Here is a 15,486-nt window from a genome sequence, read left to right on the forward strand (position 1 = left end):
CACTGCAATGCAAGGCACTACAAGAACTTTTCTTCATAAAGCTATTATCAAGAGCAAGAGAAGTAGCCGACTCTCCTAACACAAAAACAGACACGGAGTTAGACAAAATGAGGCGACAGAGAAATATGTCTCAAATGAAATAACAGGACCAAACCGCAGCAAGAGACCTAAATGGATATAAGAGATACACTTGATAGAAAATTTAAGTAATGATCATAAAGATACTCACTGGACTTGAGAAAATAGTAGAGGACATCAGTGAGACCCTTAACACAGATTAAAAAAACCAATCAGAGATCAAGAACACAATAAATGAAATTAAAAATACATTTGATGGAATAAATAGCAGTCTAGATGAAGGAGAGGAATGAATTAACGACCTTGAAGACAACAGACTAGAAAGTAACCAAGCTGAAAAGAGGAGAGGAAAGAAAATTACACAAATTGAGAATAGTCTTAGGGAACTTAGTGACTCCATCAAGTATAATAACATTTGTATTATAGGGATCTCAGAAGAAGAACAGAGAGAAAATGGGGTAGAAAATTTATCTGAAGAAATAATAGCTGAAAACTCCCCTAATCTGGGAAAGGAAATGGAGATCCAGATCCAGGAGGCACAGAGATCCCCCAGAATTCAACCCAAGGAGGTTCACACCAAGACATACAGTAATTAAAATGACAAAAAAAAAAAAAAAAAAAGGCAGTGATAAAAAATTTTAAAGCACCAAGTGAGAAAAAGACAATTACATACAAAGGAAACTCCATAAGGCTATCAGTGGGTTTTTCAGCAGAAACATTACAGGCTAGAAAGGAGTGGCATGATATATTCAAAGAGGTGAAAGGGAAAAAATTTCAGCCAAGAATACTATCTCCATCAAGGCTACTACTATTCAGAATAGAAGGAGAGATAGAATTTCTCAAACAAAAACCAAAGGAGTTCATGACCACTAAACCAGCCCTACAGGAAATATTAAAGGGGACTCTTTGAGTGGAAAGGAAAGACCATAAGTGAGAGTATGAAAAGTAAAAAAACAAAGGCAGTAAAAATAAGTATTTCTGTAAAAATCAGTCAAGAGATTCATAAAATAAAAGGATATAAAATATGACAACATATACCTAAAAGGTGGTGGGGAGAGGAGTAAAGAATGAGCTCAAGCTAACACAACCATCAAACTGATATAGACAGAAGATGCTATACACAACCCTAATGGTAACCATAAATCCAAAATCAGTAATAGATATGCAAAGAATAAAGAGAAAAGAATCCAAGTATATCACTAAAAAAAAGCTGACTAATCATAAGAGAAGAGAGCCAAGGAAGAAAGGAACAAAGAACTACAAAAACAACCATGAAGCAAGTAACAAAATGCCAATAAATACATATCTATCAATAATTACTTTGAATGTAAATGCGCTAAATGCTTCATTCAAAAGACACAGGACAACAGAGTGGATTAAAAAAATAATAATAATAATAACAAGACCCCCCAAAAAGACCCATCTATATGCTGTGTACAAGAGACTCATTTCAGACTGAAAGACATCTGCAGATTGAAAGTGAAGGGATGGAGCCCCACCCAATCAGAGGCACAGCAGGCTCATGACTCCAGGCCTGGACGTCAGAGCTAAGAAGTGTTCAGAACCCAAGTCATGGATCCACCTATGCGTAAAGAAAATTCCAAAGTTAAACAACCTGTCAGCAAAGTTGAGAAGGCCAAGCAGAAATCAGCCCAGCAGGAGCTGAAGCAAAGACAAAGAGCAGAGATCTATGACCTCAACAGAGTCATGACAGAACCTGAGCAGCAAGAGTTCGATGAGTTCTGTAAACAGATGCAGCCATCTGGAGAGTGAGCCACTCCTTGTTCAAACTAGATGGGACCCCAGAGGCTTTGTCTGCCAGCTTGTTACTAGTTTTAGGCTGAGATGGTTCATTTGGAACTGTACAGAACTAGACAGGAAGACATTTGTGTTATCCCTAAAACTGGATAAATCTGAACTTACTGCATGTAACGTTGGCTTCACTGATTCCTCCAGTCTGAATTATCTCAGTACTTACTGAAAAGACTTGTTTTATTCTTCTTAGACAATAGATTTTTTATATGTTTCCATTGTTTGAGAAAAATCAGTGTTTCTTGTGAAACTGTAGATCTTCTCCAAAAGTATAAATAAAATACTAATAAAAAAAAAAGTGAGGGCATGGAGAAACATTCATTATGCAAATGGATGCCAGAAGAAAGCTAGGATAGCAAGTCTTATATTGGAACAAATGGATTGTAAAACAATGAATGTAACAAGAGACAAAAAAGGACACTATTTATTAATAAAGGGGACAATCTAACAAGAGGGTATAATAATTGTAAATATTTATTCACCCAACATGGAAATACCCAAATACATAAAACAGTTAATACCAAACATAAAGGAATTAATTTATAGTAATAAAATAATAGTAGGGGACATTAACACTCCACTTACATCATCCAAACATAAAATCAACAAAAAAACAGTGGCTTTGAATGACACACTGGACAGATGGATGTAACAGACATATTCAGAGCATTCCATCATAAAACAGCAGAATACACATTCTTTTCAAGTACACATGGAACATTCTCCAGAACAGATCACATATTAGGCCACAAAACAAGTCTCAACAAATTCAAAAAAAAAAATCTAAGTTATACCATGCATCTTTTCTGACCACAACGCTATGAAACTAGAAAAAGAAAAAAATCTGAAAAGACCACAAATACATGGAGTTTAAATAACATGCTACTAAACAGTGAATGGGTCAACCAACAAATCAAAATAAATAAATAAGTAAATTACATGGAAACAGATGAAAATGAAAACACAACATCCTAAATCCTCGGGATGCAGCAAAAGTTGTTCTAAGAGGGAAGTTCGTAGCATCATGGGCCCACCTCAAGAAGCAAGAAAAACCACAAACAACCTAATCTTACACCCAAAAGAGCTAAAGAAAAAACAAACAAAACCCAAACCCAGCAAAAGGAAGGAAATAATATAAGATTAGAGCAGAAATAAATGATATAAAAACTATAAATAAATACATAAATAAATAAATAAATAAATAAATAAATAAAACCAGGAGAGAGAGAGAGAGAAAGAGAGACAATGCAGTTAAAATCACCAGTGAAAGGGGTGCCTGGGTGGCTCAGTTGGTTAAGTGTCTGACTTCCACTGAGGTCATGATCTTACCACTCATGAGTTTGAGCCCCACGTCGGGCTCTGTGCTGACAGCTCAGAGCCTGGAGCCTGGTTTAGATTCTGTGTCTCCCTCTCTCTCTGTCCCTCCCCCACTGGTGCTCTGTCTGTCTCTCAGAAATAAATAAATGTTAAATTTTTTTTAAAAAAAATCACCAGTGCAAGAAGAGAAATAACAATCAACACCACAGAAACACAAAATAATTGTAACAATATTATGAAAATAAAACGTATATGCCAACAAATGGGATAACTTAGAAGAAATGGGTAAATTCCTAGAAACATATACCCTCTAAAACAAAAGCAAGAAGAAATAGAAAATTTGAACAGACCAATTACCAGCAACAAAATTGAATCAGTAATCAAAAATTCCCAAAAACCAAAAAGTCCAGTACCAGACAGCTTCACAGACAAATTCTACCAGAAGTTTAAAGAAGAGTTAATACTTTTTCTTCTCAAACTATTCCAAAAAATAGAAGAGAAAGGGAAACTTCCAAATTCATTCTATGAGGCCAGTATCACCCTGATAGCAAACCCAGATAAAGACACCACAAAAAGGAAAAAAAAAAAAAAAAAAAAAGGATTACAGGCCAATATCTCTCATGAATATAGATGCAAAAATTCCTAACAAAATAAGCAAGCCAAATTCAACAATACATTAAAAAAAAAATCCTACACCACGATTAAGTGTGCATCCCTAGGATGCAAGTGTCATTCAATATTTGCAAAAAATCAATGGTATGTCACATGAAGAAGGGAAAGAATATGATCATTTCAATAGATGCAGTAAAAGCATTTGACAAAGTACAACATCCATTCGTGACAAAAACCCTCAATAAAGTAGGTTTAGAGGGAACATATCTCAACATAATAAAGGCCTTATATGAAAAACCCACAGCTAACATCATACTCAATGTTGAAAAGCTGAGAGCTTTTCCCCTAAGGTCAGAAAGAAGACAAGGATGTCCCCTCTCACCACTTTTATTCAACGTAATACTGGAAGTCCTGACCACAACAATTAAGCAGCATAAAGAAAAGGCATCCAAATTGGTAAGGAAGAAGTAAAACTCTTGCTATTTTCAGAAAACCCTAAAGACTCCACCAAAAAAACAAACAAACAAACAAACAAACAAACAAACAAAAAAAAAAAAACCACACACACACACACACACACACACACACACACACACACACACTAGAACTGAGAAGTGAATTCAGTAAAGTTGCAGGATACATGGTCAATGTATAGAAATCTGTTGCATTTGTATACATTAATGATGAAGCAGCAGAAAGTGAAATTAAAACAATCCTATTTACAGTTGCACCAAAAACAGTAAAATATTTAGGAATAAACTTCACAAGAGAGGTGAAAGATTTGTACTCTGAAGAAATTCAAGACAATGTAAAGAAATGGAAAGACATTCCATGCTCATGGATTAGAAGAAAAATGTTAAAATGCCTATACCACCCAAAGCAATCTACAGATTTAATGCACTCCCTGTCAAAATAGCAACATCATTTTTCACAGAACTAGAACAAACAATCCTAAAAATTGTACAGAACCACAAAATACCTCAAATAGCCAGAACAATCTTGAAAAAGAAAAACAAGACTGGAGGTTTCACAATTCCAGACTTCGAGTTATAGTATGAAGTGGTAGTAATTAAAATAGTATGGTACTGGCATAAAAACAGACATACAGATCAATGCAACAGGATAGAAAGCTGAGAAATAAACCCACACATATATGGTCAATTAATTTACAACAAAAGACCAATAATATACAATGGAGGAAGGACGGTCTCTTCAATAAATGGTATTGGGAAAATCGGACAGCCACATGGAAAAGAATGAAACTGGACCACTATCTTACACCATACACAAGAATTAACTCAAAATAGATTAAATACTTGAACATAAGACCTGAAGCCGTAAACCTCCTGGAAGAAAAGTTACCTCTTTTACACGGATTTTGATGATATATTTTTAAATCATTTTTTAATCTGACATGAAAAGCAAAATCAACAAAAGCAAAATTAACAAGTGGAACTGCATCAAACTAAAAGCTTCCTCACAGCAAAGGAAACTGTCAACAAAATGAAAAGAAAAACCTACTGGGCACCTGGGTGGCTCAGTCGGTTAAGTGTCCGACTTTGGCTCAGGTCCTGATCTTACAGTTTGTGAGTTTGAGCCTCACGTCGGGCTCTGTGCTGACAGCTCAGAGTCTGGACCCTGCTTCCAGTTCTGTGTCTCCTCTCTCTCTGCCCCTCCCCTGCTCTCTCTGTCTGTCTGTCTCTCTCTCTCTCTCTCTCTCAAAAACAAATAATAAAACATTTTTTAAAATTCTTTAAGACAACATACTGAATGGAAGAAAATATTTCCAAATCATGTATCTCATAAATGACTAATATGCAAAATATATAAAGAACTCATACAATTTTATAACAAAAATAACCCACAAATAATCCTATTAAAGATTGACTAGACATTTTCTATAAAGCAGACATAGATGGCTAACAGGTGCATAAAAAGATGCTCAATATGACGAATCATCAGGGAAATGCGAATCAAAACCACAATGAGGTATCACTTCACACCTGTTAGAATGGTGATTATCAAAAAGGTAAGAAATAAAAAGTGTTGGTGAGGATGTGGAGAAAGGGGAACCCTTACACACTGTCAAGGGGGATGTAAATTGGTGGAGCCACTACAGAAAACAGTATGGAGGCTCCTCAAAAAGTAAAATCAGAACTACCATACAATTCAGCAATTCCTCTTCTAGGTATTTATCTGAAGAAAACAAGAACACTAACTTGAAAAGACATGTGCACTCCCATGTTTATTGCAGCATTATTTACAATAGCCAAGACGTGGAAACAATGTTAAGTATACATCAATGGATGAATGAATAAAGAAATTATGGTATAGATCTATGCAATGGACAATTTAGCTATAAAAAAGAAAATCTTGCTATTTATTTTTTAATTTTTTTTAATGTTTATTGTTGAGAGAGAGAGAGAGAGAGAGAGCAGGGGATGGGCAGAGAGAGAGGGAGACACAGAATCTGAAGCAGGCTCCAGGCTCTGAGCTGTCAGCATAGAGTCGGATGCAGGGCTTAAACTCATGAACCGTGAGATCATGACCTGAGATCAAGTTGGATGCTTAACTGACCGAGCCACCCAGGCGCCCAAAAATCTTGCCATTTATGACAACATGGGTGGATCACAAGGGCATTATGTGAAGTGGAATAAGTCAGAGGAAGACAAATACCATATGATCTCTCTTATATATATAATCTTTAAAAAATCTAATAGATACAGATAATAGTAGTTGCTAGAGATGGGGTGGGGAAAAATGGGTGAACTTTTTTTTAGATTAAATAAAATGGAAAAAATTAAATACTTTAGTGAAAAAAAATCTCAACAATATAGTTTCTATACATTAACAATGAAGAATGTGAAAAGAAAATAAAGAACACAATTCCATTTACAATAGCATCCAAAAGAATAAAATGCTTAGGAGTTAACCAAGGAGATGAAAGACGTGTACAACAAAAACTATAAAATATTGCTGACAGAAATTAAAGACAAAAATAAATGGAAACACATTCCATGTTTATGGATTAGAAGAATTAATATTGTTAAGATGTCAATATTATCCAAAGCAAGTAGAGTTATTTAGGATTATATTCCAGGGGCGCCTGAGTGGCTCAGTCGGTTAAGCGTCTGACTTCAGCTCAGGTCATGATCTCACGGTTCATGGGTTCAAGCCCCATGTCGGGCTCTGTGCTGACAGCTCAGAGCCTGGAGCCTGCTTCGGATTCTGTGTCTCCCTCTCTGTCTGCCACTCCCCTGTTCATGCTCTGTCTCTCTCTGCCTCAAAAATAAATAAGCATTAAAAAAATGTTTTTAAAGATTATATTCCAAAATTATAACACTATAATTCAAATTTATACAGTCTTAACTTCAATAACATACTCTGCTCCTATCCAGCATCATTACTACCTCTTTCATTCACTGCTGTCTTTTTAGTCTTTTTTTTTTTTTAATTTTTTTTTAACGTTTATTTATTTTTGAGACAGAGAGAGACAGAGCATGAACGGGGGAGGGTCAGAGAGAGGGAGACACAGAATCTGAAACAGGCTCCAGGCTCTGAGCTGTCAGCACAGAGCCCGACGCGGGGCTCGAACTCACGGACCGCGAGATCATGACCTGAGCCGAAGTTGGCCGCTTAACCGACTGAGCCACCCAGGCGCCCCGGTCTTTTTAGTCTTTTAAATCATATAGGAAACTAAAAGTGGGGTTACAAACCAAAATTCCAACAATACTTGCTTTTATAATTACCCATGTATTTACCCTTACTGGAGATCTTTATTCCTTCAAGAGCTTCAAGTTACTGCCGAGAGTCCTTTCATTACAGTCTGGAGGAGTCTTTTCAGCGTTTCTTTTTTAATTTTTAAAAAATGTTTATTTTATTTTTCAGAGGGAGAGAGCGCACAAGCAGGGGGAAGGGGCAGAGAGAGGAGACATAGATTCCAAAACAGCTCCAGGCTCTGAGCTGTCAGCACAGAGCCTGACATGGGGCTCAAACTCATGAACCATGAGATCATGACCTGAGCTGAACTTGCATGCTTAACCAACTGAGCCACCCAGGTGCCCCTCCCTTCACCATTTCTTGTAGAGCTGGTCTCATGGTAATAAACTTCCTCAGGTTTTTTTGTTTTTGTTTTTGTTTTTTAAATCAAGGAGTATTTTAATTTCTCCTTCATTTTTGGAGGACAGTTTTCCCAGATATAGGATTCTTGCTTCACAGTTTTTTTTTTTTTCCTTTAGCACTTTAAATATATCAACTCATTGCCCTCTGGATTCCAAGGGTTGTTTGTTTGTTTGTTTGTTTGCTTGTTTGTTTTTGGAGGCAGAGAGAAAAAGAAGGGAAGGAGCAGAGAGAGAGAGAGAGATGGAGAGAGAGAATCTTAAGCAAGCTCCACACTCAGTACAGAGCCCAACACAGGGCTCCATGACGGTGAGATCATGACCTGAGCCAAAATCAAGAGTCGGATGCTCAACTGACTGAGCCACCCAGGTGCCCCTGGCCTCCAAGATTTTTGGTAATTTTGCCAATAATCTTGTTGGGAATCCCTGCGTATGACGACTTGCTTCTCTCTTGTTGCTTTCAAGATTCTCTTTGCCCTTGTGTTTTGAAATTTTTATTATAATGCGTCTTGGTGAGAGTGTTTTGAGTGTTTCCATTCATGTCTGCCATCAAAATTGAGAAGTTGTCACCATGATTTCTTCAATTAATCTCTTTGCCCACCCCCTCTCTCTTGTCCTTCTGAGAGCCTACAGTGCATATGTTGGTCCTTTAGGTTCTGCTCACTTTTCTTCGAACTTTTTCTTTCTGCTTCTCAGACTGAGTAATTTCCATTATCCTATCTTCATGTTTGTTGATTTCTTTCTTCTGCTTGCTCAAATTCACTTTTGAATCCCTCTACTAAATTCTTTTTTTTTAAGTTATACTTTTCAGATCCAGAATTTCCTTTTGATTCTTTTCATGTTTTCCATCAATTCATGGATATTTCCAATTTGTTAATATATCATTTCCTTGACTCTGTCCATGTACTCCTTTGAATTATCTTTTTAAAAAATGTTTATTAATTTTTAAGAGAGAAATAGAGAGAGAGAGAGGGAAACACAGAATCCGAAGCAGGCTACAGGCTCTGAGCTGTCAGCACAGAGACCACCTTGGGGCTCAAACCCACAAACTGTGAGATAATGACCTGAACCAAAGTTGGGCGCTTAACCGAGCCACCCAACCACCCCAAATTATCTTTTTTTTTTCTTTTAGTTTATTTTTATTTATTTTGAGAGAGAGAGAGAGCAAGTGCATGTGAGTGAAGGAGGGGCAGAAAGAGAGAGAGAGAGAGAGAGGAGAGAGAATCCCAAGCAGGCTCTGTGCTGCCACCACAGAGCCAGACACAGAATTCAACCCTACGAGCCCTGAGACCAGGACCTGAGCCAAAATCAAAAGTCGGACGCTCAACTGACTGAGCCACCCAGGCACCCTGCTCTTTGAATTATCTTTAAGACGGTTGTTTTCAAGTCTTTCTAGCAAGTCCACCATGGGCTCTTCCTTAGATGACTAGGCTTCTGTCTTTGAGTAGGCCAGACTTCCCTGTATTTTTACATCTGTTGTGATTCATTGTTGTTGTCGTTGAAAACTGAATGTTTGAATTTTACAGTGTGGTAACTCTGGAAATCAGATTATCTTCCTTCCCAGCATTTTAAAAATAATTATTGTAGGGTATTTTTGTGGTGAGGATCAGCCTGAGGTGTAAACTTAAGGTCTTCTCAGGTTTTTTCTTGGGCATATGCAGTGACTTTTCCAAATTCCCCTGTATATGTGGTTGCTTTTGAATGTCTGATTCTTAATTATCTGGCTCCCAAAAGCGGAAAAGGAGGAAATGAAGGCTAAAAATCAAAAACAAAAAAATTAAAACAGAATCTGTATCTTTAAATTCCCTGGAAGTCACTTTAGCTGGTGGGTCTAGCCCTGAGAGCCACCTCTGTGTCTGCACTTCTGTGGTCACAAGCAGTGATCCATGATCAGGACACAGATTCCTGATATTTGGAGAAGAGTGTCCTTAGTGCCCACCTGGGCTCCCACAAGCCAGTATAAGGACATGGGCATGGCTCCCTGCTATCGGGCAAAGGGACACTGGGGATGGGTAGCTATTATCACCCTAAGAGATCAAATCATCCAAAAGTAATCAGGGCTCACCACCCAAGACTTCCCCCGGAAAATGGGTCTTCCAATAGACCCCAGAGCTTCAAAGTAGTTACAACAGATGACTCTGACAGTACAATTGTTGTCTAGGTGGGGACACAGATTCCTGGCTTTTCCTACTCCGTCTTCCCTGATGTTACTGCTGTATAAAGAACTCTTACAATTCAATAATAAAAAGAGAAATAGCTAAATTAAAAATTGGGCAGGGGCCCCTGGGTGGCTCAGTGGGCTAAGCAGTGGACTTCAGCTCAGGTCGTGATCTCACAGTTTATGAGCTTGAGCCCCGCATCGGGCTCTGTGCTGACAGCTCAGAGCCTGGAGCCTGCTTCGGATTCTGTGTCTCCCTCTCTCTCTGCCCCTTCCCCGCTCACACTCTGTCTCTCTCTCCTTCAAAAATAAATAAACATAAATAAATAAATAAATAAATAAATAAATAAATAAATAAACAAACATTACAAAAAAATTTTTAGGGGCACCTGGGTGGCTCAGTCTCTTGTGCGTCTGACTTCGGCCCAGGTTGTGATCTCATGGTTCACGAGTTCAAGCCCATGTCAGGGTCTGTGCTGACAGCTCAGAAGCCTGGAGCCTGCTTTGGATTCAGTGTCTCCCTCTCTCTCTGCCCCTCCCCAGCTCATGCTCTGTCTCTATCTCTCTCTATCTCTCACATTTAAAAAAATCATTAAAAAAATTAAAAAAAAAATTTTTTTTGGTTGGGCAAAGGATCTGTATGGACATTGCTCCAGAGAAAATATCCAAGTGGCTAAGAAGCACATGAAAAGATGCTCAACACCACTAGCCGTCAGAAAAATCCAAACCAAAACCACATTGAGATACAACTCCATACCCGCTAGGAAGATGTGTGAGGCCAAAAAAATGACACCCCAAAAGATAGCCACATCAGATCGCTGCAACCTGTGAATGTTACCTTATATGGCAACAAATATGAGGAAGACAGGACCTTAAGAGGGGGAGCTCATCCTGCATTCTCTGAGCGGACCCTAAATGCAGCCACATGTGTTCTACAGGAAAGGGGAGGTGGGGGGTGGGGTTGAGAGAATCACACAGAGGTGAAGGACATGCGAAGACAGAAGCAGAGATTGGAGTGATGTAGCCAAAAGCCAAGAATGCTACAGAATCTCTACTGGAGCCTTCACAGGGGGCACAGCCATCCTGACACCTCGATTTCGGACTTCTGGCCTCCAGAACTGGGAAATCAATTTCTGTTTCTTTAACCTCCCGGGTTTGTGGTACTCTGTTACCGTAGCCCCAGGATACTAGTACAAGTGGCCCTAATAAAAAGAGACTTATAATAACAAACGTTGGTGAGGTGTGGACACAATGGAGACTTCACATACACACGCTGCTGGAGGGAATATAAAATAGTACAGCAATTGTGGAAAACAGGCTTGCAGTTCCTCGAAAGAGTAGCGTTACCATATGACCCAGCAATTCCACCCCTTAGTAATAAAGAGAAATTAAAACATGTGTCCACATAAAAACTTGCCCACGAATGCTATAGCAGTATTGCTTTTAACAGTCGAAAGTGGGAACAACCCAAATGTCCACCAACTGATGAATGGATCAATCAAACCGTATCCACATACAATGGATTGCTATTTTGCTTTGTGTTGTCTGCTATTTCTTAATGCCTTACAAGAATTCCTTATATATTGCAGACAACACGAGTCATTTGTTAATTATGTGCATGAAATTATCTTCTTTGAGTTTGTACATGTCTTTTCCCTTTCTTTATGATGCCTTTAATATAAAATGGATTTAATTTGCATTTTCCTGGTTGCTGATAAATTAAATGTCGCTTACATATGTTTACTGGCCATTTGCCAGTCTTTTTGTGAAGTGCCTTTTCAAGTCTCTAATTTTCGTTTGGCTTTTTCTTAAATATTGTACAAGTTCTTTAAATATTCTTAATATGAGCCTTTGTCAGTTATATGTGTTACAAATATCTTTCCTTGGACATTTGCTTGTTCTTGTTTCTTTGTTTACTCTTTGAATGATGTCTTATGGTGAACAGAAGTTCTTAATTTTCCTGTAACTAAATTTATCAGGTTTTTTTTTTTCCTTCAGGCTTGTGTTTATGCCTAGTTAAGAAATTTTTGCTACCCTAAATTCCTGAAGATATTATATTCCTTATGTTCTACAAGCTTTATATTTTTATTTCATAATTAATTTTTGTACATGGTTCAAAGTAAGGATCAAGTGGTTTTCTCTTTTCTTTCCTATGGGAATATCTCATTGTTCCAGAACCATTTATTTAAAAGGCTGTTCTTTCCCCCACTGCTCTGCAAGAGCTCCTTTGTTGAAAACCAGGTATCTACATACGTGTTGGTCTCCTTCTTGAGTTTTGTTATTCCACTGGGTTATCTTTGCATTCACACACTACCAGCACAGTGCCTTAATTACCATCCTTTATAATAAGGCTTGATATCCAGTGAAGCCATTGTCTTATCTTGTTCCTCTGCTTTAAAAAGATTTTTGGGCTGCCTGGGTGACTCAGTCGGTGGAGCAAATGACTCTTGATTTTGGCTCAGGTCATGATCTCGTGGTTCGTGAGATCAAGCTCTCCATCATCAGGCTCTGCGCTGACAGCTTGGAGCCTGCTTGGGATGCGCTCTCTCTCTCTCTCTCTCTCTCTGCCCCTCCTCTGGCTCGCATGTGCTCTCTCTCTCTCTCTCAAAAATAAACATTTAAACATTAATTAGTTATTAATTAATTAAATAAATAAAAAGATTTTGGAGGGGTGCCTGGGTGGCTCGGTCGGTTGAGTGTCTGTCTCTTGATTTGGCTCATATCATGATCCCAGAGTCATGGCATCAGGCCCCATGTGGGGCTCCATGCTGAGGGTGGGTCTGCTTAAGATTCTCTCTCTTTCTCGCTCTCTCTCCCTCTGCCTCTCTCCCCAGTTAGTGCTCTCTCGCTCTCTCTCTCTAAAATAAAAATTTTTTAAATTAAATAAGGGGCACCTGTGTGACTCAGTGGGTTAAGCATCTGACTCTTGATTTTGGCTCAGGTCATGATCTCGCAGTACATGAGATCAAGCCCTGCATCAGGCTTTGCGTTGACAGCCTGGAGCCTGCTTGGGATTCTCTCCCTCTCCCTCTCTCTCTGCCTCTCCCCTGCTCTCTCTCTCTCACTCTCTTTCAAAATAAAAATAAACAGTAAAAAAATAAATAAATAAAAGCTGGCTTTATAATAAAAAAAAAAAGACTTTGGATATTCTTGGTCCTTCACGTTTTCATAGAAATTTAGAATCAGCTTGTCAAGTTACACAGAATTGTAACATATATACACACAACCCTTCGGGCATGTTTTTTGTGAGATTGCATTGAACATACAGACCAATTTTATAGAAGAATGAATATGTTATAATAATGACTCTTCTGAGACAAAAACACAGTATATTCCACCTTTTATTTATTCTTTCATTTATTTTTTTTTTTAAGATTTTATTTTTTAAGTAATGTCTACACCCAATGTGGGGTTTGAACCCACAACCCTGAGGTCAAAAGTCACATGCTCCACCAACTGAGACAGCCAGATCCCCCTATTCTTTGATTTCTTATAATTTTCTTTAGTTTTTATGTAGCTGCCTTGTATATCCTATATATAAACAGTATCTTTTACAACAATTCATTCTGTAGCTCCTGTGTCTACTTTACAGAAATACAATTCTTTTTTGTACTTTGATCTTATGCCCAACAAAGTCATTCTTTTTTTTTTAAGTTTATTTTTTTTTATTTTAAGAGAGAGAGAGAAAGAGAGCAAGTGCATGAGTGAGCAGGGAGGGACAGAGAAAGAGGCAGAGAGAGAATCCCACGCAGGCTCCATGCTGTCAGCACAGAGCCCCACACGGGGCTTGATCCCACCAACTGTGAGATTATGACCTGAGCCAAAACCAAGAGTCGGATTGGTAACTGACTGAGCCACCCAGGTGCCCCCTAAACTCATTTATTAATTCTAATCATTATCCATATATTTACTTTAGATTTTCTATGTGCATATCATCTGCAAATAATAACAGTTTTATGTATCCCTTCCCAATCCTATCTTTTTTTTTTAATGTTTATTTGTTTTTGAGAGAGAGAGAGAGACAGAGTGCAAGCGGGCAGAGAGAGAGGAAGACAGAATCCGAAGCAGGCTTCAGTCTCTGAGCTGTCAGCACAGAGCCTGACGCAGGGCTCGAACTCACAAACCTCAAGATCAGGACCTAAGCCGAAGTTGGACACTCAACTGACTGAGCCACCCAGGACCCCCTCAATCCTTCTATCTTTTATTTCTCTTTTCTTCCTGCACTTACCAGGAGCTCCAGTGCAATCTTGAGTTAAAGCAGCAAAAGTGGGTGCCCTTGTGTTTTCCTGATGGCAAAGAGAAAGCTGGAAACATTGTAAAGTTAGGGATGACAATGTTTGCTGCAGATTTGTTTAGATATTCTTAACAGATCAAGGAGAATCCAATCTATTCCTAGTTTGCTAGGAATATTGAGTCAGTTGTTTTTCTGCAGGTATTGGGGTGTTTGTATGATTATTATCTCCTGTATTCTGCTACTTTGGTGAATTACATTGATTGATTTTTGAATATTAAACCAAGTTTGCATTCCTAGATAAACTCAACTTGGTTGTGATGTTTTATCTTTCAATCATCACTGGATTTGACTTACTAATACTTTCTTTAGAATTATTTTTGTCTATGTTCCTGAGCAATATAATATTGGCATGCAATTTTCTTTTCTCATAATGTCCTCGTCAGACTTGGGAAAAAGGCTACATACAGTGTCCAACTAAAACAAACATGTGTCTCCTCTTTTTCTTTTCTATAGAAGAGTTTGTGTGAAATTAGTGTTATTTCTTTTTAAATGCTGGGAGAACACCTAGTGAAATCCTCAGGGTCTCAGGTTTCCTTCCGGGAGGGTTTTGAATTGCAGGTTCAATCTCATTGTTAAGGTACTATCTAGACTTTCTATTTATTCTCATGCCAATTTGGTAAGGTATTTTTCTAGAAATTTGTCCATATCATCTAAAAGTTTTAATGTGTTCTTATGAAGTTGTTCGTGATACTCTCTTACTGCTGTTTAATGGCTGAAGGATCTCTGGTAACGTCTTTTTCTCACTCTTGACCGTGTTTCCTGTGCTTCTCTTACCACGATCAGTTTCACCAGCGCTGAGACTTGTAGCTTTGTTGATTCTTTCTATTATATTCCCTTTCTTACACTTTCTTTGGATTTGGTTTACTGTTTTCAAGCTTTTTGAGATGTTTACTTAGGTCTTGGATTTTCAGCCTTTCTTCTTGTATGAAAGAATTTGTGTGAAACTGAAATAATGTGTTCTTTGACAGTTCAGTAGAACTTGCCTGTAAAGCTATTTGCACTTGCTTCAATTTAAAAAAAAATTTTTTTTCTTAATGTTTTTATTTATTTTTGAGACAGAGAGAGACAGAGCATGAGCAGGGAAGGGGCAGAGAGAG

At 38.1% G+C, this 15,486-nt stretch overlaps 1 protein-coding gene across 1 annotated transcript; it reads left to right on the forward strand.

The window, feature by feature from the left end:
* The first annotated feature begins 1,496 nt into the window (after positions 1-1,496).
* On the forward strand, positions 1,497-2,323 carry LOC122239721 (small vasohibin-binding protein-like). The gene has a single exon (XM_042990646.1). The coding sequence runs from the start codon at positions 1,651-1,653 to the stop codon at positions 1,849-1,851; it is 201 nt and encodes a 66-aa protein (XP_042846580.1). The 5' UTR covers positions 1,497-1,650; the 3' UTR covers positions 1,852-2,323.
* Positions 2,324-15,486: the final 13,163 nt, after the last annotated feature.

Source organism: Panthera tigris, chromosome B3, assembly GCF_018350195.1.
Source record: "Panthera tigris isolate Pti1 chromosome B3, P.tigris_Pti1_mat1.1, whole genome shotgun sequence".
NCBI classification, from domain to species: domain Eukaryota; kingdom Metazoa; phylum Chordata; class Mammalia; order Carnivora; family Felidae; genus Panthera; species Panthera tigris.

Coding starts and splice junctions, on each gene's coding strand:
- LOC122239721 (XM_042990646.1), top strand. CDS start 1,651: ATGGATCCACCTATGCGTAAAGAAAATTCCAAAGTTAAACAACCTGTC.